Source organism: Ursus maritimus, unplaced genomic scaffold (assembly GCF_017311325.1).
Source record: "Ursus maritimus isolate PB19 unplaced genomic scaffold, ASM1731132v1 scaffold_10, whole genome shotgun sequence".
Taxonomy (NCBI): domain Eukaryota; kingdom Metazoa; phylum Chordata; class Mammalia; order Carnivora; family Ursidae; genus Ursus; species Ursus maritimus.
Genome location: NW_024423344.1, coordinates 50526902 through 50554817, shown reverse-complemented (window position 1 = coordinate 50554817; position 27916 = coordinate 50526902). Strand labels below are relative to the sequence as shown.

Below are 27916 nucleotides of genomic sequence, written 5' to 3'. Positions count from 1 at the left end.
ATGGACTCTGGGGCATCAGCAATAGCGGAGGGGCTGGCCTGGGAGGCAGCTGGAAGGCACGGAAAGCTCTATTGGAATCAAGTACATCAAGTACATCAAAATCAAAGAGCAGCAACAGCCAGGAAGCCAAAGAATTAATTCCTGGATGCAGAGGTCGTTGTACGTTGCTCTATTCGTACACACGTATGACAATCACCGTCAGGAGTGCCATCTCTAAGTGCAATGGACAACAAGAATCACATATTTCAATATTATATATATAATAAAAATATATCGAATGTGAATATAAAATATATATGTGGAAATATATATACACATACACACATAGATACGTATACACTAAAATACATAAAATATATTATATATAAAAGTGTATATACACACATATATGTATATATAAGTGTACATACGTACATTTAACTATGTGTGTATGTATACTTTTAGGTGTGAAAATATAGAAAAACTCACCTATCTGAAGTCGAATAAACAGTTTGTATGTATTTTCCAGAGATATTCTCCCGATATCCATCCTTCAGTGATTTACTAGAAACAAACATGTAAGGACATGTGAGAATTGGGCTATTTCCCTAGTCTTACTGCTCACACCTACATGCAGATGACAAAGTACACACACCTCCTCATGTAGCCTTATTCTTCTTCTCTGTGGTGTTACAAACATCATATACTAACATCTTTTTTTTTTTAATATAAGGAAGTGCTAATATACAAATCACCTGCAAGGTGACGTAAGCTGACATATCTACTGAAATAAATAGAGAACAGGGTAGGGAAAAAGGAACAAGTGTGAACGGGAAAAGAAGTTATCCTTTTTCATGAAGTTTATACTTGCCCCTCCCTCATTCATTTACTGAAAGAAAGCCACATGTAATCTAACAGAGAACAGGAAATACACAAAGCATGAGCCAGTGTAAGCACATGCAAACATCACCATTCAGGTAGAGAAGCAGACTCTTGAACTTCTAGAGAAAGCTGTAGAAAAGTTTATTTTTACTTGAAAACATCCGAGAAAAAATAGTCCAGCATGAAAGCAAAAAAAAAAAAAAAAACCAAAAAAAAAAAAACCCCAAAAAAAAAAAAAAAAAAAAAAAAAAAAAAAACCAAAAAAAAAAAAACCCCAAAAACAAACAAAAAAAAACAAAAGAAAGAAAAGAAAAAGAAAGAAAAAGTAATTTTAAGTCCTCTTTGTTCCATTTCTCAGACTGCCCCAGTTTGTAAATGTCAGTCTTTCTAGGAGACAAATGAAATCTGCAAGCGCTAACCAGCTGGCAGCTCTTAATTGCTTCCCAAGTACTTATGCTACCTGGGAGTATATTAAGGCTGGAAGCAATACATTCCCATTATTTCATACAGTGCATGGTAATTCCACAACCTTCACCTGGGATTTTTAAATAGGAAATCTCTCTCTCCCTCCAAATTGCCCATAGGCAGACTGTGTTCAGAAATAGACTCTATTTGGAATACGTAACCCACAACGCTAAGTAAGAGTTCACATACATTTGTGCAGGATACGTATATTATTACTCCCATTTATTGATGAGGAAACTGAGATGTAAAGAAATTAAGTAGCTTTTGCCAAGACCACATGGTGAGTAAATGACACAGATTCAAACCCAAATCTGACGCCAGGACCTCCACACTATACCGCAACGTCAGTGCACAGTTTAGGGAGAATTAGATTCAGCAGAAAAATCAAACTTGAAGCAGCGTTTTATAAGGTAAATTATGTGTGCTTTTGGAAAAGCTTTTTTTGGAAAATTGTCCCATTTCTGACATATAATGAGGTTCCTTGAGTCCTTTCAGGGACCCCTTTCTAGAGATGCTCTCCCTTCTCTGGAATGGGCTCTGGTTAACACATATGTCACGTAGAACTCATTTGTATTCCCCATCAGTATATAACCCCACAGTTAGGCCAATTCTTCTTCTTGTACTCCCTGAAATGGAGTAGGTTGTGAATTAATGACCTTGGTTGACATTTTCCTCAACATCCATCACTCCAAGCAGCAGATTTTTGGGGATATCCATTCTCTGTAATTTAGGCCAGAGTGTATCTACTTAAAGTAATACCCCTTATTTCAGAATAGAGGCAAACAACAATAGATAGAACAAGAGTAGTATATAGCACTATTTAATTTAAGTGGGACCTGAAATTAGCATAGGAATATTCAAGTAATTTTGTGTAATTTTGCATTGTGTATTTTTGTTATAAACATATAGTTATATACGATTATATGAGAACTAACAAATGGTTATCCTATTATGCATACACTTTTTATATTCAAGTATTTGGTTCATCCAATGACTATTTATGATTATTTGCCAACTACTTAATACTGGAAACATTATAAAGAATTACATACCTACAACTTCATATACCCTTATGTGGTCTTCTATTTGAAAAAATCAAGCTTACTCCAAAATAATAGCATCTCTTCTTACACACAGATTATTTCAAAATTAGAATAATTGTAGCAAAATATGTTAAATAAATTTCCAGTACCTGTTCTCCACGTATGTCCTTGTATACACAAAGGTATCCTTTGGTCCTGCATGCCTGGTTTCAGCATTGAAGCTGCAATACAAACCATTTACTTGATGTTTAAAGTTTATTTACAAGGGTAATGAAAACAACAAGGCTATTATCCAATTTAATGCAAAAAAATAGTGCTTATATATTCCTTTTCAATTATAACTTTTGAAATGTAATTGTTAAAGGGGTATTAATCCACTTCTGCAAAATTTCTTTATATCTTCAGATTTTGTTCTTAGCTTCTACTGTCTTAGCCTACTTCCAGAATGCTGCTATGAAAATTGGTTCCTCAGAAAATCTGCCGTAGAGCATGAACATTATTTGGAATATCTGTGTAATACATTTTAGTGTTTGTTTCCCTGGTGTCTCATTCGTATTTCCAGGCCATAACTTTCCCCACAAACCTCCAAAAGTTGACCTTAATGAACTAACATGATCACATCTAATTTAATGACACCTTTAAATCTACCTAAAGAATATCAACACCAATGTCACAAACAGGCTCTTAAAAAAAAAATGTAAAATTTTCAGGGAAAAATCACATTTACACTTTCCTATCCAGATATCAAAACTTCCCAGTGACTAAGTTGCTAACTTAATGCCTTTGTGTGAAGCTGTTTACGTATAGCCACTGATAAAATTGGAAATTCATGCATTTCAAAGGAGGGGTCGGGTTATATATAAGATGATTTTTAAAAACAGAAGGAGAACAGTCCTGTCATTTGTTTATAATTGGCTACAGTACCTGAGATTCTTCCCGGCTTCATATGAATGGGCAGGAGTTCCGGCGAGCTGCTTGTTTAAAGCATCAGTGGACCCACTGACTTGGCCATCTAACCTGGGAAAGCAAACACAATTTGGCATTTCTAAGGCCACTTAAAAGTTTTTGTCTTATTAAAACTCTGTTCAGTTAACATTCTTTATATACAGTGAACCTCTTTACGTTTGTCTGGTTTCTGTGCAGATACACAGATAGTACACATGTACTGTTTTACTCTCCACAGCCAACACTGTCTTACCTTTAAGAATAATCTACAGGCATGTGTCATATTATCCAACACTAGGATAGAATTCCTTTTCACCAAGGGCAAAAACCATTTGAAATTGGTTCCAAAAACATTGTCACACCAGCAGTGCCACTGTAGAAAACGGCTCATTTATTTTTTTTTTAATGATTTTTTATTATATTATGTTAGTCACCATACAGTACATTCCCGGTTTCTGATGTAAGGCTCGATGATTCATTAGTTGCGTATAACACCCAGTGCACCATTCAATACGTGCCCTCCTTACTACCCATCACCGGTCTATCCCATTCCCCCACCCCCCTCCCCTCTGAAGCCCTCAGTTTGTTTCTCATAGTCCATACGGCTCATTTATAATCTATCTGGAGTTTATCACTTTGATGAAATTTATCCAGGGGTTGCTTTTGGGAATTACAGTTCCCATCTTGTTTTTAATGGAAAGCAATATTTTGAAGATTACAGAACCCTGACCTAGATTTCTGCTAACTAAAAAATACCACTATGCTTAACTAAGTGTAGGCATATTTTCTTTTTCCTCCAGAGGAAAATTTTAATGCAGGAATAGTAAAAATTTTAGCCACTTTTCTCCCTCCAGGTCAGTAAACTCTGATATAGAAGAGATGTGAAAACCAAGAGGACAGCTTAGATCTTAATCAAGCCTTATCATTTTTAAACACACTGTTCCTTCCATTCCCAGATAGCTCTTAAAGAAGAGGAAAACATTTGTTCACATATTATCTCACGCATACAGAAACTCATCTTCTAGTTTCAAGACAGATGTTTCACAAAACATACAGCTACATTAAAATGATACTAAGTAATGAGAAAGAATTAACATTAGAAGATTTTCTAATGTGATTATTAGAATATGTCATTCCAGGAATTATAAACCTAGTTAGCAGTTGTTTGGAAATATTTAAATCATATCATATACAATACAAGATCCAATTTTAACAGATCCATAGCTTCAAAGAACAAAGGTTGTCAGTGAGTTTGAAATGTGTTTGCACCATCCTCAGCAGCATAAAATCAAATATCACCAGTTAGCAAAATCAGCAAATAGGAAAGGGAAATAATTTGCGAACTGTTCTGTTATGGACTGAATTGTCTCCCCCCTAAGTTCATATGTTGAAACCCTAACCCTCAATGTGATTTGGGGGCAGAGCCTATAAGAAGGTAAAAAAGGTTAAGTGAGGTCATGGGGGGGACCATAGGACTGTGTCCTTTTAAGAAGAGGAAGTGACATAAGAACTCTGTGTGTGTTTGTGCAAATACAGAGGAGAGGCCATGCAAGGCCACAGTGATAACGTGGCCATCTGCAAGCCATGGAGAAAGGCCTCAGGAGAAGCCAAACCTGCCAACACCTTGATCTTGGGTTTCTAGCCTCCAGAGTTGTGAGAAAATAAATTTCTGTTGTTTAAGCCACTCGGCCGGTGATATTTTGCTATGGCGGCCCAGGCAGAGTGATAATTCGAGTAGCATTTCCCAGTTGTGTTTATAATGAGACTAATGACTATGCTTTCATGAAGATTTAATTTTTATAATTGTGAACAGAAACCAAATTCTAGTAAACAAATTTGAAATGTGGAATGACAAACTCTTTCATGGATTTTGCTCCAACAGTAGGTTTGGAAGATGATAGATTAAAAAAAAAATGGACCTTTTATTTTGGAGTAATTTTAGATGTATGGAAAAACTGCAAAGACAGTGTGGACAATCTGTGTCTACCCTTCACCCAGCTTCTCCTAATACTATTATCATACATAACCATGGTACGTTTGTCAAAACTGAAGAATCAACATCGATACAATACTATTAACTAAACTACAGACTTTGTTTGTATTTCGTCCGTTTTTCCACCAATGTCCTTTTTCAGTTCCAGAATCAGAACCAGGACAGATCTTCCACAAAACCATCATGTCTCTTTAGTCTCCTAGGGTCTGTGATCATTGCCAAGTTTTTTTGTTTGTTTGTTTTTTTGTTTTGTTCTTCGTGATAGATGTTACATAGGAAATTCTATCTTGATGCCAATAAGTGGTAATGCTATTTTTTTTTATTATTTAGAATGATAGAAATAGTTAGAAAATACTTTGTCAACCAATGAAATCACCTGTAGTGCTTTTTATAAAGCTACTGGGTCCCACATCCAGCTATTCTGATTTAATTAGCTTGAATTACAGCCTGGGCACTGGGATTCTTTTAAGCCTCTTCAGTGGGTCTCATGTGCAAGTTAAGGTTGAGAACCACCACCTTACAGGTTGGGCAGCCCAACATCTTACCCAAAAGAGCACTGGTTCTCAGGTACGATCCCTGGGCCAGCAGGTGGATGTGACATACACTAAAGTTTGGGAACTGGTGCAATCAAGGAACATTTGCTCAAGTATTTGTCTCAGATGCCTTGAATAATCCTCATAAAGGAGAACTCATGACTCAACAATGTTCGTTGTTCAACAGTATTATGGTTAAGAAGCTATTCTTCATTAAAACAAATTGTTGAATTATAACTTCCAATTAATAGTCATAGTTTTGTCTTAATTAAATAACAAAATATAAACTATAAAATATAAACTCAAACACTGTGGAAGAGCTTACAGAATTCCTAATGGAATTCCTCTTGAGAAAATATTTCCTGCATTGGAAATTCACCTTGAAAATTTACCTATCTAGAACCCTCATACTTGCCAGAGAGAGTATAAAATTGTACAGCTGATCTGAAAAACAGTCTGGCAGTTCCCTAGATGGTTAAACATAGAGTTACTACACAATCCAGCAATTCCACTCCTAGGTATAAACCCAAGAGAAATGGGCCAAAAACAAAAACAAAAAAGAAGAGAAATGAAAACACATCCCAAACAAAAAGTTATATAGATGGCATTGTTCACAACAGTTAAATACAATCCAAAAGTCAAAAACAATTTAAATGCCCATCAACTGACGAATGAACAAAATGCTGTTTAGCCATATAATGGAATAAATACTACTTGGGAATAAAAAGAAATAAAATGCTGATACATGCTATGATATGGATGAACCTTGAAAACATTATACAAAGTGAAAGAAACCAGTCAGAAAGGACCACATATCGTATGATTCCATTTATATGAAATGTTCAGTATAAGCAATTCATAGAGACAGAAAATAGATTAGCAGTCGCCTAGGACGAGGGGCTGGGGAGAAAACGATGTCTGACTGCTAATGGTATGGGGTTTCTTTTTGAGGTGATAAATATTTTCTAAAATGGATTGTGGTGATGGTTGCCCAACTGCATGAATATACTGAGTAGAAACATACATTCACTTGGACATCCAATCACTATACAAAGTGAGTGCATTCCTAAAGTGAATCAAGTCTCAGTTTAGCAGATTGGCCCCGGACGCTTATTCAGATTTCCATCGTCTTACTAACTTCACCTTAGCAGCCTGACATTAAACATCTTAAAACAATTTCAATGGATAGACATCGAAACCCTTGCAAACTTTATAAATATTTTTTGCGTAAAGAATAAAATCTTATTAAGAGCTTGCTATTTTGTATATGTGGTATATTTACTTCTATAAAATGTTAAGTTCTTAAGCTCTTGTAAAATTTTCAAATTTTAGATATTTTTTAAAAAGTACTCTACTGTAAAAAAAATGAGAGAACTTGCTACCAGAACACTTGGGTTCATCCCACCTCTCTAAATTACTAACCTTCCACACTTGGTCAAGTCTCTTATTGTCTGCGAATTTTCTCAATTTTCTTTCTGTTCAAGATTAACCCATTCACCAATTTGACAGTCCTTTTTGCAGCTAGAATCCATGGGCACAAAAGTTGGGCCCAGCGATTTCTTTCCACTCTTTTCCAGGTGAAAATTTTTATATAGTTGTTCTGTCAGTGCCAGGGTGGTGGTGACATTTTCCATTTAATTTTTAATAGCAGAACCACGAGAAATCGTACATATACAGGATTATGGTAGAACTGAAGGGGAATAAACACCACCTGAAAGCAGAACTCAGGGATCAACAGTCTTGTAGTGGTGGTACTTAAGGCCTCACCGAATGTGCTGATTCCCTTCTCCCTGGGGAAAGAGTGGGTGTATTTGTGAATGTTTATGTCATCGTTGGATTATGCCAGGCAGGAGACACAGATGAAATTGCAGGAAGGGGAAGGAGACTGTGTGCACCTTATTGTCAACCATGGTGATTTCCATCTACACGCTGTCTTCAATGCAGATGGCCAAGCCCACACTGCCTTGCTTTAGAAGGCCAGACAGACCTTGGAAAGCTAGAGTAAGCTCCAGGTATGAGGAGGCAGCAAAGAATCTTGGTTATCAAACAGATACAGAGAAGAGAATAAGGAAGCCAACAGGCAGAAGGAAGAGTGGGAGAAAAATAGGGAGGATCCAAAATTCAGGGAGTAGCTGAGCTACAGTAATGACAAAAAACTAGGGTTAATGTTCAGGGATTCCTGATGGAATGTTCTCTGGCCAAGAGGGAACAACCTTCCAGTTCAGGCTTCTATGAAGCCTGGCCATGCTACAATTCCTGCTCTTAAATTTCCATAAAATTTCATTTCTTCATTAATCCTTCCAATAAAACCCATTTTGTGGAAAAGCCACACTGAAATTGGAGCATCTCTCAAATCATATTAAATGAGAAGTTCCTTAATCATACATAATCATTTACTTGTAATTTTTTTTTACCTTGATCACTTAGAGATAATACTTGAATTATCTGGAAGACTGGTTAACTATTCCCAAAATAGTGGAGGTTTTTCTAAGATAAACAGATCCTATTGAAAATTTACCTTCCCTCGTTTTATCAAAGGCTTTTGTGTGATCACAGGAAGAGAAGGCAGAAGATGATTTAGGGAATTAAGGGAACAGAAAGAAACTACCCATTAGATGCAAGTCTTCTGTAGACTTTATGGGGAAAAAGTGACCTGGATCTCTTCCTGCTTTTCCACTCTCCACACACAATATTGACAATATCATTTCACTGCATAAAAAGAATTTTAATAGAAAAGACAACTGCACCTTATGAAGGTAAAAAATAGGAACCTACTGGTTTTGGGTCTCCCATATTGGGGGGGGGCAGATTGCAAAACATGGAAAAAAAATTTAATTCTTTCTTAGACAGTCTGTAACAACAATGAAGTATAGCTTCTATAAGCTATACTCTCCTTGTAAAAAAAGAACTAAAGTACAACTGTTTTAATGCCGTTTTACTCTGTGGTGTAAAGAAATTTCAAAACTAGGTCCTGTCTTGTAGCTGTGATGAATTTGTGCATTCTTTTAGCACTAGGTATCCAAGGAAGAGAGTCCCAGAGTGCTTTCTGCACCACTGAAAAACTACCAAGCAACAATAAGTAAAAATAAATCTTCACAGCCCAAGTGCAGAGCTTTGAATTTCCATGATGCCTTTTACATGAAGCAGTTGAATAGAAGGCCCTTTGTCAGAAATTCCAACAGAATTTGAACTTTGTTAACGTTTTTCCATATGAACTATTAAGTACCCTGTATACTGATTTTTATATTTCAGTAGTATTTATATCTAAATACCATAATACAATTCAACTCCTCAGCAAATCTTCTAAGGTTATATAATTTACATAGGCATATATGGGATTGATAACAAAAATGTAAAGTATAATAAGTCTTACCTTCCATTTTTATTTTTAGGCACATTAGAATTTACTTCAATTACATTTTTCGGGTCTTGGTCTCTATAGGAGAAAAAATATATAATTAATATGTATAATACAAATATGTATAAATATAATATATATATATTATATGGGACACTGGAAATCGGACAGGGAGCTATTTGATCTATACAACTCAAATCTAAGAGAATGGATTATGTGTGAGAGAGAAATAACTAAATTTTCAGAAGTTCTAAGAAATCTGGCCTGAAAGTAAACAACCGATTTATAGTCCCATTCAGTTAACATTTAATGATTACTAACTTTGTGTCACAGAGTACTATGTGTTTTCGCATGGATGATTTTATTCAGATCTCACAAAATCCTGCAGGACAGCATCTGGGGCTCAGGAAGGCTAAGTGAATTTTCCAAGGTCAATTAACTAATTTGTAAAAGAGTCAAGATTTGAGGCCAAGCCACCTGCCCATCTGAAATCAATTCTTGGATATTTAATTAGAGACTTCTTTCCAGCTTTGTAGATCACCGAAACAGGAAACCCAAAATTTGAATAAACAATTCATAATGTGGAGGATAAATGGGACAATTAGATTCTTGAATCTTGAGCTGCATTAATGATTTGATATACTTCGATGATACACAATGTCCTCCGGTATGTTATTCATACATTAGTTATTTATATATTTGGTCGTAACACTGGTGGTTCTTGATTTTTTTTTTCCCCATGAGTTTGGAAAAACCTTTGTCATAAACCTGATTGATTGGGAGCCTTGTTTAGGAGTCAAAACAATGGAGTCATCTCTTCCCTTATTTCCTTGGGCTAATCAACCTTCCTAATCTTCCTTTTGTAAACTAGACTAATCATATCTAATTTCATAACGTTGTGGTGAGAATGAATGAGCTAATGTAAATAAAATTCATGGCACAATGCCCCCAGTAATGCGTGAGCTGAATAAGCATGAGTAAATGATAATTACTAAGAGTTCAGTGACATAGCAGTAGGCACTGTTAATTCCAATATTTTGATGGACAACCTTTTCATTTTTATTTCTGCTCTAATTTTTTTCACCTTTAGAATTAGCTCTAGTTTTCATAAATCTCCCTTCTCGTGATTGTGAATAGTAGATTTAAGTAAGGTTATTATACATGGAATCCGAGTATGGACTCTTACTCAAGAAATTAATATTGATAAGGATGAAAAATACTATAAAATGTTACTGTAGTGTAACAAGATTTAATACTCTTTTTATATAACATCCAAACCATTAATACTTGATAAATCTGCAAATTAGGCAGCTTTTCATAGTCACACTTAAACTTCACATTTAAAATACTAGCTGCATAATTTTGAAAATGTAGAAATTAGTTAGATTATTTTTTAATGTGAGTTATAGTCGGGAAAATATTCTAATTAATACATGTAAAAAGCACAAGATTTCAGAAGTAGCTCAGAAGTGTCATAATCATCTGATTCTGCAGTCTGAATTATGTAAAATTCAGAACTGACTCCCTCAACGTAACTGTTAGAACTATGTAAGGAAACCTCCCAGATCACATTGTTCAAATTTAGAAATGGAGACAGAAGGGTTTTGCTGAATGGTCCTTTGCTAATTATTAGGGCTCCCTTCTTGGCCTCGGGGGCCGCTGTACTATTTTAAAGACCTGGCATTATGTGGTCCTCCTTTTATCATTTTAAAATAATACTTTACTAAATACTTGGGGATAATGAAATGAAATGAAGAGATGTATCATGATGTTACATAATCCAGTTTCCTATGAGTGCCAGCTGAGATGGTTGGCAGTAGTAAAGAGTGAGAGATCACCAGAACTGTGAATCTTGGGGGAATTAGAATTTTGTCCTAGCAAGTGATTCTCCTTCCACTGCTAACCTAGGATGAATTGAGTGCCATTTTTTAAGGACACTGGTAGTTTTCACTACAACTTGAGAGTAGAGTCTCATTACCATGGCCTTACATGGCCTTGTACATAGAAGCTGCTCCAAACGAATTTGGGAAATTAAGTTTAGATTCTCTTTTTCTACTTCTCCAGGAGAAATCTTTAACAACCTTACCTAGCTCTGGGGAAAGATATTAAAGAGGCCTCCAAGGGGAAGACATTAGACCTTGAACCTTTAAGGCAGTCAGCTCTCCCCATATCTAGGCTCACAGTGTGCACCATGACCTTGTAGAAAAAGATAGTAAAGTTAGTGATGGATATTCCATCTCTATTGGTGTCAGTCATCCAGAACTTGCCTTACTTCACCCCTGAATTACATATATTTCTTTTTTTATGCAGCTCTCAACTCTGGTTTTTTTCCTGTTTTGGGACATTGTTATGGGTCAAATTGTGTTCCCCCACCAAATTCATATGTTGAAGTCCTAATGCTAGTATGGTCAGAATGTGACTTTATTTAGAGATAGGGTCTTCACATAGGTCATCAACTTCAAATGAGGTCATTGGGGTGGACCCTACTCCAATTCGACTGGTATTTTATAAGAAGAGGAAATTTGGATGAACATACACACAGATGAAAGACTGTGAGGATACAGATGAAAGCAACCCTCTACAAGCCAAGGAGAGAAACCTCGGAATAGATTCTTCTTTCTCAATCTTCAGAAGAACCTAACCCTCCAGACATCTTATTCTTAGACTTCTAGCCTCTGGCACTGTGAGAAAATAAATTTCTATTTTAAGCCATTCATTCTGTGGTACTTGTTATGACAGCCCTAGAAAACTAATAGAGATCTGCTTCTGCCCTCACAACACAATCACATTTACTTTGTTAGTCTGATCCTGGACATCCTCACTTCTGCTGGTACTTTCCGTTTGATCCTGGCTGCTGTAGATACTGGATCTTTGCATATCCTCCCACCCTTGTCTCAGGACCCAAGCCTTTCTGGATCCCAGTTATCGTGAGGGAGAGCAGGAATGAGTTTGGACCTGAGGAAGAATAAGAAGCCAGAATCTAACAAATCCAATAACCACAAGTAGGTAACTCAAAATTGGAACGTATGCATGCCTTCAAAGAAGCACACCCCCAAAGCGATGTGACTATGAATCATCAACTAAGCCATAGAAACTAAGTGGTTTCTTAGAATTTTTGGTGTTTTTATTAAACAGCATCACATATCAAGTTTGATAGAGTGGATTATAAGATTTTATGATGAATAATCTATGCTAATGTTTAAAGCAAAATGAAAAGTTCCAGATTATGAAAAGCACAAAATGCATATCTGCTTTGGTTGTTCGCCCTGATTGATGTCATCAGCTAGATGTGAAGATCCCAAAAAGGAAGTTCAGATTGCCCATAAACTTCCCAAGTTGAAGGATATAAAAATAAATGTTCACTCTTTAATTAAGAATACATCTATTGCATCATGTCTTTTACACTGTGGCGGAAAATGAAACACTGTGAGCCAAAGTGTGACAAGTAGATTTTTATAGAAGCCCAGCTCCATGCAGAAGGGTGGAGCAAAGGCTTGATTCCGAATCCTCCCACGGCAATTGCACTGGAAGGAAGACCTTATAACTGTGCACATTTATGAGCAGTTGGAATTAGCTCCAAGGAAAATTCTCTACAGACACAGTGAGAAATGCTAAAAAGAAATTTTAACCTTTGCAACTAAAAGTGTTTTTTTTAAATGTAGATTTCAAAATTGGGGGGAGGGGAATGAGTCATCTGTTATGTAGAATCATAGCACAACTTTTGAATACAAGCCATTTATCCTTGCTATAGTAGTGTAATTTATTTTCCACTGTCCCACTAAGGAATATAAAACTCTCTTACAGAGCAGATTAAGAAAAAAATAGGTATTACTATGTCTGCTATTATACAACTTTTCTCAAGATAAGCTCTGCTTATCTTACTTTACTATGTCTGCTATTATACAACTTTTCTCAAGATAAGCTCTGCTTATCTTACTTTACTATGTCTGCTATTATACAACTTTTCTCAAGATAAGCTCTGCTTATCTTACTTTACTATGTCTGCTATTATACAACTCACTCACCACTGCTCTTCTTCTCTCACGAGGGCGTGGGAGGTATTTATTAAAAGCTGCAATATGTTTCTCTCTCTACAGCTTACTTAAATTGCTTTTGTAGAGTATCAAACACATTTGCAAAATTAAGAGCCTCCATATAAAAAATTTACTATGGCACTTCTTTTGTGCCAAGAACTAAATCTCAGGCATTAAGCTTTAGTTCAAAAGGAATATTTGGCTCTCTGAAAGGAGTATAGACTACAGTGAGATAACTGGGATAATTCTTCAGCGCTGTTGACATGGCAAAATGGGCCCAGCTTTATATATCTTTATAGCTCTTTTCAATGAGAGAGTCTTAAATATTTTATATTAAAGAAATTAACAGGTCCATAGAGAAATTGGACAATGTAGTTATTTTAAATATAAGATGTGACCAAGAATTTTAGTGGCTCTAATTCACCATGGTTGATTGAGATTATGTCATGAGCAAGAGATAGTCATTGGCTTAAGCAAGCATACCAGTCATAAGATATCAGACTCCTTCAGTCTGGTTTCACTCCTGGGGGGCTCAGAATGTTAGAGCTGAAAAGCAATAAACTTTACGTAGCTGGATGATCAAAGGTCCTTGATGAGTTTGAGATTTTAGCCTTTGATTCACAAAGTATTTGCTAAGCAAGCACCTAATATAGGCCAGGCATTATGTTCTGCATTGTAAATAAAGAAGTGAACAAGACAGATCCAAGCCTTACCCTCAAACATCTTGTAGTTGGGGAGAGATGATTAAATAATAATTCCCTCTAGCAGACAAATGCTATGGGACAGGAAAGTCAGAGAGCTTGAGAATGTCTAGAAGAAGTACCTGATGCAGACATGGTGGGTCCAGGGGGCCTTGCAGAGCTAAGTAAGAGATACCTATTTTTAGACCTAAGAGATAAGTAGAAGTTATTGATGCAATACAGATGAAAGATGGGTGGGGTTTGCTTGTGAAGGGAGCATCAGGGGAGGCAGGGGTGGGAAAGCCTATGGAGGCAAGATAAGGTAGGCTCACGTTAAGGACTATGGTCATTGTCCAATGGCAATGGGAAGCCACCGGAAGACTTAAACAGAACGATGTGGTCAGATTTGTGTCTTAGGAAGATCACTCTATAGTGTGGCCAATGGATGGAAGAGCAGAAGGTCAGAGTGGCAGCAGAGGGATCAATTAGGAGACCGAATTATAATCCGGTTACAGTAATATCAGGGAAGATGAAGTGTCTTAGTTCCTGAGATAGAAGCATCCAAAGTGACCAACTGATTATGTGGGGAATGAAGCACTGGAAACAGTCAAGGTTACCCCTACCCTCAGCTTTCTTTCTTGAGCAGAAATATGAGAAATCTGCATCAGGAAGATAGGAAGAACCTCTTCTCTTGTTGGAATACTAAAACTTAGAGGTATATGTCTTAGCTAAAAGGAAGCCCTTAAAATTATGGAAGTATAATAACACAAATAGTTCAGAATTTTTTTCTACTTCAGATGAAGGATGCCTTTTCTAACTGTAAAGGCCTAAGTGGCACTAACTGCTTTTCAATCTTTATTTGGGAGCAGCGGTTTATAGGCTGCAGATAATTGAATGTTTTCCTTTTATGTTGGTTCGTGAAAATGCAAAGCTGTCACTGCTAAAATCCATGCAGGTTCTCCCTGAATAAACGAAAATTCTGTGCACATCTGCATTTGTTCAGGTGGTTGTGTTCCTAGAAGGAGCTCGGGGACACCTGCTTACATTCTGATCGATGACCAAAGTTTATTCTGCCTCTAACTGTGAATGAAGTATACAGCTGCTGGAAATATCAGCAAAGTCACATAAAAAGGATTCTGATTCACTGCTGTTCTACTATTAAATAATCGGTGCCCCTGTCACATTGAATTGGCTGTAAAAGTGCCTGTGGCTGTTATTCCTCTGGGAGAACCTTTAAAAAGCCCCCTCTTCCCCCCCCCCCATTAAAATCAAGTGGGCAGGGGAGATACATTATAGTTACAGGTGGCTGAGCCAATTGAATGAAGTCACTTTTTTCAAATCAGCAGCTTTTCTGTTTGTCTGTTCTGCTCTAATTCTTGAACAACCTGGCTGATTATCATTAAAGCTGGTGTCACTCCTAAAGAACAGTCAGACATTGCTTAGGTTAGATTCGTGGATCAAGCTGCCTTCTGAAAGCAACATGATGGCCAATATTTTTACATTTCCTTTTTTTAGGAATCTCATCCAGATAAGGAAAATGTCTTCTTTCTATAGAAATTGTTTTAGAAGTTGCTGAAATACAAACTATCTTTTTATGAAATTAGTGTCTTCTAATAAACAAAAAAAAAAAAAAAAAAAAAAAAAAACGCTTACGAGAAAGTTGCCATCATCTATCAACAGAGCACATTTGCCAGAGGGAGGGAGGGAAGGAAAGTGAGAAAAAGGGGAAAGTGTGTGTGTGTGTGTGTGTGTGTGTGTGTGTGTGTGTGTGTGAGATAGAGAGAGAGACAGCGACAGAGACAGAAGTACATTTTGTGGAATCAGCCACAGAGGGAAGAGCTGGCTACGTAACCACTGTCAGTGATCCCGTGTGTGGTCAGTAAACCTAACCACTTCCAACACGGTGGGGAACCTCCTACTACTGCTACAATGGAAAGAAAAATCTGTCCCCACCAAAACCACTATGAAGAAATGGTTTTACTTCACAAAGATATTTCCATACAATTCTCAGTGGCAGCGTTGACAGCAAAAGTCTGCTGTTATTTCAACTATCAGGAAACCTCTAGGAGACAACTACTTTCTTTCCTCCCTGTCACTTTAGTGGTAATTTTCTAGAATAAATGTTTCTAATTGTAATCCTTTGGCTGCAGGGTGGGAGGGGGACTTAGAAGGGAAGAGACTGTGGGGAGTATGAAGGGTGGAAAGAAAAGGGGAGTGTGAACTGTTTTAGCCACAGATTTTTTCTTTTTCTTCTGGATAGTGAGTGACATCAGAAGGGCTTGAGTTTGATCTGGGATGTGTTTTCTTTCTTAATAAGGTCATTAATGTCTTTGAGCTATAGTTTCCTCTTCTATAAAACAGGGTGCCTGAATATATTACTCATGGGGTAGTTGTAAGGATGAAATGTATAGAGATTGCCAGTCACACAAGAGGTGCTGGATAAATGCTACTCTTGGTAGGGATGGCTCTTCAAGAGCCTTTGCATCCCCCTGCTCCAAAGACCCCAACAACACAGTGATAAAAACATACAAACAGAAACAGCAAAATCATGCACTAATATAGACAATATCTAGGAGATATAAGAGCTGGGCCAATGAGTGTACTACACGGTCTTCTTTCTTCCAGCAGGTCCACAACACTTTCCCATATGTTAACTTGCTTTCTTGATCTTAGACTATTGAGACTATGGTTCTCAGCTCTATGTTTATCATGATAAACAATCTGAATTCTAATAAATGCACTCTGGTGCATTATCTATTATTATCTTATTGTTTATTAATAAAGCCCTTTAGGTGAAAGGTATCACATAAAGATAGAAAATCACAAGATATTTGCAGAACTCAAAATGCAAGTTCACGGATAAAATCTGCTGTAATATTTTGTGAGCCCCCACCAGCTGTGGATCTGTGATTTTTGAGGACCCTAAATATCCTTTCTGATTCTCTATAGTCGTCTATATAAGCCACCAGTTTGGTTCAATTTCTCAAAATACTTTTTCTTCCTATTTGACTGCACTCAGTTTTCATTTCAGCCCTAACACTCTATTTGCTACAGACAACGAACATTGAATTACTGCAAATAAAAAGTACAGAACAGAGTCAATAGTGCAGTTGATTCCAGAAGAGGGCAACATGTTTCCTTGCTGACAGGAGACACATGAGTTATGATTGTGCCTTCATTTGAACAGTAAAGAAAAAGAAAAGGCTTCTTTGAGAGAGAAGGAAACAAAATTCCTAACTGGAACCTTGAGACCACTTCCAGATAGCTAGGCAAAGTCATTTACCGTTCAGGGTTGCTGAGAGCTGAAGATTTCACTTTAATGAGATTGTCCAAGCCTTCACTGTTTGAAAGAGAAAAAAAAAAGTTCAGAGTAGGGATAAGGTTTTTGGTTGGGCGAGGTCGATAAAGCAACATTATAAATCCACTGCAGCCAGGGGCAACAGATGAAAACACAAAATGACTGCTTTTATCTGATTACCTCTGACTGCTTCTGGTCACTGCAGGGCTCACTTTGATGAAGTTATCCAGATCCTGGTTTCTTTAAATAGAAAAATAAAAGGAGAGCAGGTTATGGATAAAGTTCTTTTGGCAGGAGCATTCAGGTTACAAATCAGCTTGAAATAATGATAAAACAAAACGTTCTTCCTAACCAAAGCACAGAAATGAATACAGTTCTATTACCTCCGGTTGTTGGTGAGAGTTTCAGGATTCACTCTGATGAGCTTATCAAGATCTTGATTTCTTTAAGTGGAAAAAAACAAATTAAAGCAGCTTGTGTTAGAGATAATGCGGGTCAAGTTGGTTGAAATTAGAAGAAAGGATAAGCTATCTTATCCCTTAGTATGATATATACTAGTTTGGCATAGAACAGCCTTGAAATAAGTTTTCTAGCTAATGTAGGAGGGACAAATGATGCTGGATTAGAAGAGAAGCTGCTCTGACTTAACACACGTCATAGCCAGAGCACAACCACGAGGGCACACTGGCAGGCGTTCACAGCAAACATCTGATGATTAACAACTTTGCAGTGTTTTAACATTAGAAAGATACACGCTGATTTTAATGTCCTTTTCCTTGTTATTTTTAAGATCATATTCACCAACTGAAGATTCTTTTTTAATAAGCTCTAAAATTGGGATTATACTTCCTAAGGCTTGGCATGGAGAATTCCAGCAATCCATTAAATTGGTGACTTTTCCTTCCTTTACAATAACTAAAAAGCTGAACTGAATGCAGCTGTTCATGGTCAAATGACTTACAGACTCTGAGGACTGCCCAGTTCCTACTGGAAGCCCCACCAGTTTCTTTTCTCAATCACGAACAGTATTTCTTCCCACATAGTTAGCTCCCATTCACTGCCTCCGTGTAATACCTTGTTTTAAGGGCTAGCAAGTGATGATTTTTTGAAGTGTTCTTTTAAACCCCTTTTTAATATTTATTCAGAGAAGTAAAATAGCCCGTCATGGCAAGAAATTGCAGGACTGAGAACACCTGCTTTTCAGTTCCATCTTGGACAACAAACTGCCTGTCTCCCCTTTTTGCCCCCCGCCCCCAGCAGTCCTTTTTCCTTATGGAAAAATAAGAGACATTTTACCTGTCATAAAGATTGAAACAAGGTTAAGAACTGAGCGGGAGCCATTTAGAGCTTCATCACCAAAACGTTCCAAGAAAAGTTCTGCATTTCCCTCCCCCAACCCTAATATTTCCATCGAATGTGCTTCCCAGCTCCTGGCTTCACTCTGTCTCTTCTTTCCATCGTCATTCGCAGATCTTCATGGTAGACAGAAAGCCGCTAACTGAATTTTCACTGTTTTGAATTATCTCCAATAATAGTATTTGCAATTAAAGATAATCAATTGGAGTCTACAAATACTATTAAAGGAATGATTAACATATGACAGCTATCCAAAATATAATTTCCTTGCATGAACTGATATAAAGTTCAACCATGCCTAAGAGACGATAATCTCTAATGTGATGTTATTATACACCTTGAACTAATGTAACACTATGTTAACTACACTGGAATTAAAATAAAGTAAAATAAAGTGAGGTTAATTTCATATATTAGAAGAAAAAGTACAAAGAATAAAACTTTGTAGAGGAGATAATATATTCAAAGGCCACAGTCTTTTAACATATAAAAATTAATCACAATATTTCTTAGTGTAACTACATGTATTATTCGTGTACCAGCATAATTAGAGTGAGCTGTACACACAACCATGAGAACTTCCATTTTCACTGTTCTGATGAGCACAGAAAATCTGATTTATCCAACAGCCCAGAACAGTGATATTCAAATTACTGTTTCATAAAGCCCATTAAGAAATACATTTTGTATCATAGCCCAATGCTCTCTTTTCAGATAGACATACACAAGCAAACACAAATTTCATTAAATAATACCTTTACTATAGAAGAACTTTCATATTTTCCACTGTAATTAATTTTATTTAATTGGGAAAAATGCTGATTGCCTCTCACTACATTAATTACAAGACCCTTTAATGGGTTTGACCCACAGTTTGGGAAATCCTAGCTTAGAAAATATGGAAATGTATGCTATGTTCTACCACTACTCCTAAAAAGACAGCACGGTGTTTTTAACCAAACAAAGATCTCGGTATCAGTTCTGAATTGCCTTGATTGATAGCATCATGCAGTTTATCTCAATGAATTGAAAGTAGCAAAATTATAGACTTTTTTTTTTTTAGGCCCTGGATCCCTGCACACACAGGAATCTTACATCTAAAGTTTCTCCAGGAAAAATGTAACATTCTTCCTACTCAAGTGACTGCTTTCATTTGTTTGGCCTTAAGGGTGTAGTAAAGAGATATATTTGAATATATTTAGCTGTTATTACCTCCATGTAGTTGAAGAGGTGTAAAGTGTTACAGTCATTTGCACATTTGTGCCATTGTCACATATGAAGCCATATTTCAAAGGACCCTGCAGAGCAGTAAAGGACACTTCCTGGCTGTCGCATGGCAAGAACAACAATCCTAGCTTTATAAGCCTCCACTATTTCTGGAGGTGCTGAATTAACTTTGATTTATTATAAGATCAAAGTTTGTGTGCTGTGATTTCAAGACCAGGAGTTGGTCTGGGAATTAGTAGAACTCACAGGAAACTATGAAATTTTTGCCCCTGGCCTCAATATTTTCATCTGTAAAGTGAGGAGACTGGACCATTTCTAAGAATCTACCTATCCCTAACAACTTGTACTCCTAGGAAGCTATGAATATGAACTTGACTGCCTGTCATATTTATTAAATTAACTATTCAATGTCTCTTTTTCTTTTTAAAGGCAATGTCCTGACAATGCATTCTATATTCAGCAAGCAGAACATGAGGGTTCCGAAATGTAATATATTAAATTGACAACCTATTATTCTCTTGGAGTAACATCTCTGTGCCCCCAGTACATAATTAGCTTTAATCTATGATAATTGCCTGCTGTTAATAAGATTGAGTATGTCTACTGAATTCTCTTTCTGGCATCCCTGGCCTATAATTATACCTAATGTGCAACTAATGATACCTAGTTGTAAGCTTCAAACCCAGTAGGTGCTCAGTAATTATTCACTGCCTAGCCGATCACAGAACTACTACCAGCCTTCCACCACTTTTCTCTGTGATCCTGGTCAGATCACTTAACCTTTGTGAGTCTGTTTCCTCTTTTGGAAATGGAATAGGTTTGACTGGGACAATGGTTTTCAAAATTGTTGAAACTAATGGGGCTGGCAGTTCTCTGAGGATCCCTCCTTCATCTCTAAATTTTTGCACTTTTATATGTGCCAACTAAACTCAATAAGGGAAATCATGAGACCACTGTAAATATATATATAATTATATATTTAAGAGATTATATATAAGGTTATATATATGAGATTATATATATATATGTATATATATAAAAGAGATTATATATAATAAAGGAGTAGTATGTAACAGTATAAAAATCCTCATATAACCAGAGACAAGTGTGAGTTTTATCATCTTGCAGATACTACCTAAAGAAATAATAACTTTTAGGTCTATATCTTTGCTGGGAGCATCAAACCATCTAAGAAACAATATACCTCATAAAATTTCCACTGATTACCGGAAAGCACTCTTTAAAAATGAAGTACATGTTATTGCTGATGATGAATCTAATAAGGTGTTCTAGATCTTTTTAAAAAATTAACTATTAGGAATACATTTTCATCAGTTCCAGAGACAAAGATATTAACATCAATACTACAAAGAAAAAATAAAACAAATATAGCACATGTTCCCACCCCAATCACTCCTTTCAGTTGCTTTACTTGAGGCCAAAAGAAGTGAATTCACCACCATATTATTTTCTCCAGTGACCGCTCTTTCTTGCCAGTAACAAATAGAAAGTTATTTCCAGAAACATAAAAATTGTGAAGGCTTTTCAAGCTCTATATTCAGTTTGCCCACAGAATGACTGTAAATCAGATATATTCAGATTGTAAATCATTTATATTCAAATTGTGCTTAAAGAGGAAAAAAACAAAACAGAAAAAACACATAACGCCTTTCTCTTACCTAGCCATGTTTTTGACAGCTTTGGGGCTTACATTAATAAGTTCATCAAGACCTTCTTTCCTGCTAAAACAAAATAAAAGTTCAAATTTCACTGAAAATCTGCAAATTTTATGACTGACATTTTTTCTTTTGACACATGTGGATCATACAACAGGATCCTAGATCAAAAGTAATGTTTACCAAGTTTCTACTTTACAAAGTTTTTAAAAATCTTCAAAACAACCTACTGAGGTAGATATTACCATCCTCTCCTTAGAAATAAGAAACTGAGCTTCATGGAAGTTAAGGCTCTCTTTGGGGGCAAGTAGGAAGAAGTGACAGAGGATGAACCAGGTTTGGAACCATAGCAACAGGACCCCAACTCTCATGCTCCTTCTCACTACCATCCTCCCTCTATGTTTACGGTAATTCCTTGTATCTGCACCATGTTTTTCACCATCATCACAGTAATCCTGAGAGAGGTACCTTGGAGTTACTCTGTCACGCTTTTCTTGACCTTTGGCCCCAGATATAATGAGTCTTAACCCCTCCAGAAGACAGAAATATGTTCAACGTCACACGAAAATATTCTGGTCAAGTATAAGAATGCTATGTCACCAAATTTCTCAAACCATTTAAAAACTAACCCATGTTTGTGAAGGAGTAGGAAGTCCATATTCTTTGGTTTATTCAATTTTATGAACTAATGATTTATTAATGATAAATTTACAGTAATGACCTGGTTATGCTGTGATTGTGTCAAAATGGATTTCTGAAGTAGTAATTATACAGAATTTGCTTCATTATTGTAATGAAATAAATTGAAACAATGAAAAAAGAAGAGTCTATCCAGCATCATTACACATCAACAAATCAATTTGTTCTCATTTTTTTCATGTCCCCTTTTAGAAAGCCCTTAGCCAAATGATTAATCTTATTTTTTGGCAAAAATTGGAGACTTGCTCTGGAGTCTTCAATAATCTTGAAAAGTCTACCTTGTGTTTGCTGAGGGAATGTGTTTGGATCCTTAAACAATGATGCAAGTTGCAATAGCTGGTAAAATAAATTAAAATCAATAATAATCTGTACATTTTTTCAACTTCAATATTACATTAAGAAATTATTGTTAACTTAAAACTTAATCAGGGATGCCTGGGTGGCTCAGTCAGTTAAGTGTCTGCCTTCAGCTTAGGTCGTGATCCCAAGGTCCTGGGATCGAGTCCTGCATCAGGCTCCTCGCTCAGCAGAGAGCCTGCTTCTCCCTCTGCCTGCCGCACCTCCCCTCCCCTGCCCCCACTTGTACTTGGTGCTCTCTCGCTCTCTCTCTCTCTCACACAAATAAATAAAACCTTTAAAAAAACTTCACCATTACTTGAATTCTTTTTGGCCCTATGTAAAAGCAGGTGGCTATGAATTCATATCTTACACAATTAAGTATATGTGAGAATTTAATTTAGTTTTATTCTTGTTTCTTTCAAGACCTCAAATTTAAATTGCTCTTAGGCTTTTTGTTTTCCGTATCATATTTTGTAGTAAAATTAGCATTTGGGATGTTTTGGGAACAAGAGAAAAACATAAAATTGTTTATCATTTCCATGTATACCTTGCTTCCCTCCCCTCCAAAAAATAACAAAATGAATAGCAAACAAACAAGACAACAAAACCTGGGACTTTTAAAAAACAGAGTTCTTTCCCGATTCCAAGGTATGCAGGTAATATATATAATGTGAAGGTGTAACATTGAGGCTACTCTAAGATATTAATTAAATCACTTCAGAATTGCACTTCATGCAAGGCTAAATCAGAACAAGGAAGACTTTTGGGTTTCATGAATTGCTTTTATTCTAAACACCCAAATAGACAATCATAGTTCTAAAGAGACATTTCTATTATCACAATGGGCTCTCATACCAGCACTAACCCTAAAGGCCTAAGCAAGTTGCCTAATTTGGTATACATTATTATTGGACATTTATGTTATATATCCTGATGATAAAAAGGCCAGAAAGTTTTGTATCACTTAAGGAATCTTTAGAATTAACTTGTAAACTAATTTTATCATGTCCATATCCTTTCAGGTAAACTATTGCATTCTATTATGTTGAACTATTATGCTGAAATAGAATTATGTTGAAATCCCAAGCATGGAACACAAATCCCAGATTGATAAGAGATATTATAAGAAATTCTTTATCCTCCATTAAAGCCCATAAACCGGGAGCCCTGAGCAAGGACATCAACACTAGGTTTATGACACACAAAAGCTGTTGGATTTTGGGTCCTGTCACTGGTTGTCTCAATGCTAGAACAATGAATTACATTTTTTTAAGTTAAATAGAAAAAACCAGACAGATTGAAGAGTTCCATGAACCTCACCTTTGGTTAGTTCCGTTTGTTTCAGGAGACACTTTGATGAGACTGTCAAGACTTTGGCCCCTTTAAAGTGTGGAAGAAACGATCAGATCAGTGGTTGATTTATATCATGTGATTGCAAATATTAAAACCAAGAAACATTTTTTGTTATAAAAATATTTTGTTATAAAATATTTATGAATACAGAGACCACCTCAAAGGATTGAAGTTTTCCAGTGCTATGAATATATATTTTTGGACCTAACTACTGCTGCATAAAAAAAATAAACAATAACCAACTGTTTTAGAAAATTCATGATGTGCCAGACACTATTCAAGCGATTTTCATGATTTATATAAGTGAATCCTCACATCAATCATTCAATATAGGAAGTATTATGATCCATTTTCTCAAAGGGAAAAACTGAGACACAGAAAGATTAAGTGAAAGCAAAGTAATCTAACTCAAGAGCTCTTGCTCTTTCCATGATACCAACCATTGTACTGGCACTTAGTAATTGCATTAGCATTGAAGTGACTAGACAGCTCTTGGCCCGATTTCCTTACTGTGAGGACAAGGAAACTGAAGCCCAAATAGGGGAAGTGGCCAATTGCATTTTGCACAGTTAGTGAGGGCAGAGCCAAGGCCTAGACCCACATCTATGGTCTTCCAACTAGTTCTCTTTCCCCACTCCTATGCCATCCTCTGCTTGAGAAGAATAAACAAATCAATGAACATAAGTGTCTTGTCCATTCTTGGAAATCAACTGTACATCTTATTAATCAAAGTTTATCTCCATTTTATTAAGAATTAGTTGACCCAAATCTTCAACATTTTAGATATGAGGTCGTGGAGGTCACAAGACTTTTCTTGAACTATTATTGAGTTCAGTGCCAGTCTGCTAAAATGTTAATTTAATTATGTTTTTAAGCATTGGTATGTGTAAAACAAAAAAACCCAGAAGCATATTAAATCTTACCCTTGCATAGTTTTTCCTGTTCTTGGAACCACTTTGATGAGGTTATCAAGATCTTTGGAACTTAAAAACAAAAAACCAAAAATGGTAAGTAAAAATGGAATTAAATCAACTAAGTATTTAAAAGATATATGTGCTCAAGATGAATTTTACTATTAAGTTTTGAGAAAAATCAATACCAATCTTTGTCCTTAATTTTAAAAGTACAAATTTTGACCTCCATACAAATCATCAATATATGGCTCAGATTCCTATTTACCCTCAAAATAAAACCAGAACATTAGGTCAATACTGAGCTTTTAAAAAATCAATCGGCAACTATGTAATGATATGCCAAAAACTTTCACCTGACCCCCACAAGTATTCCATCTAACATGGTAGCTGTTACTAAACTATATTTTGTTAATAATTTCCCTGTATAGTGCCTTCTTGCTTTAAAGGGATTTTGTAGCCGTTATTTCACTCGATCCTTACAACAACCAAGTGACAAAGGTAGACCAGGCAGTGATAAACGATCCTCATTTTATAACTAAAGGAGCCTCAGCTCAGAGTGTTCAAGGGACTTGCTCGAAGACACCCAGCTGGGGAGTAATGGATTTCAGGCGTTGTGATTCCAACCCAAAGATTTTTCCCACATCGCTTCTCTGATGAGTGCCACAAATTGATGCAGGTGGGGAAGGAAGAAAGATAAGACATAATCTTCACCCTGCGTTACTTCTGTTTACTTCAGGAGTCACTTTGATGAGATTGTCAAGGCTCTGGCCCCTTTAAAACAGTGAAGAAAAATGATGAGGTTAATGATAGATTAACACCAAATGAATAACGCTATTTATTAAAACTCAGAAACAGGCTAAACACTGAGATCATGCCAAAGAATGGAAGATTGTTAAAAGTGACTATGCAGAAGTACGTAGGGATTTATACATCTCTGAGACTCAGTGAGACAATATTTTAATCTTGGAGCCTTTAGGCCAGTTGCAAACACTGTCCTGGGACTCTTTCTCTATTATGATTCATTTAATGCTATGCTCTTAACCTTTGCCAGGTGCACTGAACATTTTGTCACAGTCTATATACACATCTCAAGGAACATTCCAGAAAGCACATCCTCTTAATATCAAGCTCCAGGCTGTGGGAATTTAAAATCAGCTTTGGAGAATCCATATTTTATAAAATTAACATTCATTAGCAGGTTTTCTATTCACAACACTGGATTAAGATTAATATACCAATCTGTTGAGGTCCATGTTATACAACCTGGTATCTGTGTCTGGTACTTATAACTATGTGTTCAAACTACAGATTTTGACTAGTTCTGTTGGCAACAAATAAAAAGAAGATTAAAATCTATAGAGTTCTGAAATGTAAGCTATATTTACTATAATATTTACTACAATAAAAAATGTATTTACTATAACAAAAAACTCCATGTAGTCACTCAAAACATGTCGGTATTTTGTTGTTACCCTTTAATATTTCTGTTTCTGATCTTAATGGAATTTTGCTTTTCTTATTGTTTCTATGTGTTTTCCGCATACCCAGCACAAGCCAATGCCCCTCTGATTGACAGAGGATGCCACATGGGTAAAGGACACCCACAGAAGGTACACCCTGCTTCTCCATGCCCTGTGGCCCTACTAAGATTGTATTACAAAGTCTCTGAGGTTGCATCTATACAACATCAAAGATACAGATATTTGGAAGCAACCAGATGTTGACCCAAGTTTTTACTTGTATCCAGATGTCTGAGAATGTATATACCCAGGCTAAAAGCAGCAATTAAAAAAAAAAGGGGGGGGACCTTTACCATGCAAATTGAAACAATTAACCCAACAGAAGCAACTACTCTATCCCGGAATATCCCTCATTGATTTTTTTTTTTTTTTTTACCTCTTGTTGATTTTTGCCTAAATGAAATATGTGAGATTTGAATGCCAGAGTCTGAGAAAAAAAATTCCCAGAATTCTATTTCCAGATTTGAGTAGTTAGAAAGGATAAATAAATAACAACAGTAAGCATTGTAACCTCTCCCTTGTAATACTTGATTCTGGAGTTCTCTTTGCTTATATTGCCAAGAACTTGATCTCTTTAAACATATTAAATAAAGCACACATAAGTGAAATGTTATTTAAATCTCATAGTAAATAAAATCAATAAAGCAGAGTGTGCTAATTAATGTATTTAAAATAATATTTTGCGCTAAACTGTGAATTAATGCCTCATATACATCCTCAGTATTCTTTCATTCTTTCAATCTACAAATAGTTATGGAAACCTATGAATAATACAGACATAGGCTTTGCCCTCATAAGTCTTCCATTCTAACTTGGGAAGAGGCAGGCAACATACAATCAAACATATGAACGAATGTTGCAATTCCAGATAACAATATATGCTCTGAGGAAAAGAAGGAGTGCCTGGGGTTGGAGGAGGGGTTGGTCACAATTATAGTCAATAGTCAGAAATGACAAGATGGGGGTAAAGCAGTCCCAAAGTGGGAATAGCATGTGCAGAACTTGTAAGGCAGGAATGAGCCAGGAATAGAAAAAAAGATTAATTTGGCTGGACTGTATTGAACAAGTAAGAGACCATTGCTGAGGGTTAGAATTGTATTCTACCTGAAATGGAAAAACATTGTAATTTTTTAATAAGAGAGGGAACATGATCTAGTCTTACTTTTAAAAGATCTACAGAACTTAATTACGTGTAGCGAAAGAAAAAGACAATTATTGTCCCTAAAAGCTCTCAGGAAGCACACACACACACACACACACACACACACACACACTATGCATACTCCCAAACATGACACGGATGTACACACGTAAACATCCATGTACATATGAACTCATATACATACCAAAGCATACAGATATATTTATGCTTATGTCATGCAAGCACATATGCACTTTTATGCAACCACACACAGGACATTTGCGAAAACATGCACACACTCATAAAACATTTATTTGCATGTATACACATGTGCACACATAGACATGCACACAGACACACACCAACATATGAAAAACAATAGGTGATGATTTAAACTACTCTTTCAAATAAAAATTAGAAAGGAAAACGGATTTTTCTTGGCAAATCAAAGTAAATGAAATATTTGAACAGTACCTAAATC

General features: G+C 36.2%; 1 protein-coding gene across 1 annotated transcript in view; it reads right to left on the bottom strand.

Annotated features, from left to right (window-relative positions):
- The window catches only part of SCEL (sciellin), a 165963-nt gene that overhangs the window by 19316 nt on the left and 118731 nt on the right, over positions 1-27916 (bottom strand). The window contains exons 20-30 of the mRNA XM_040620240.1: positions 25486-25545; positions 24784-24843; positions 23828-23887; positions 21473-21535; positions 17594-17653; positions 17391-17450; positions 17196-17252; positions 9214-9276; positions 3294-3386; positions 2519-2590; positions 469-543 (exon numbers count right to left, since the gene is read on the bottom strand). Coding sequence (XP_040476174.1) covers positions 469-543; positions 2519-2590; positions 3294-3386; positions 9214-9276; positions 17196-17252; positions 17391-17450; positions 17594-17653; positions 21473-21535; positions 23828-23887; positions 24784-24843; positions 25486-25545 — 723 coding nt within the window. The remainder of the gene's footprint in view (positions 1-468; positions 544-2518; positions 2591-3293; positions 3387-9213; positions 9277-17195; positions 17253-17390; positions 17451-17593; positions 17654-21472; positions 21536-23827; positions 23888-24783; positions 24844-25485; positions 25546-27916) is intronic.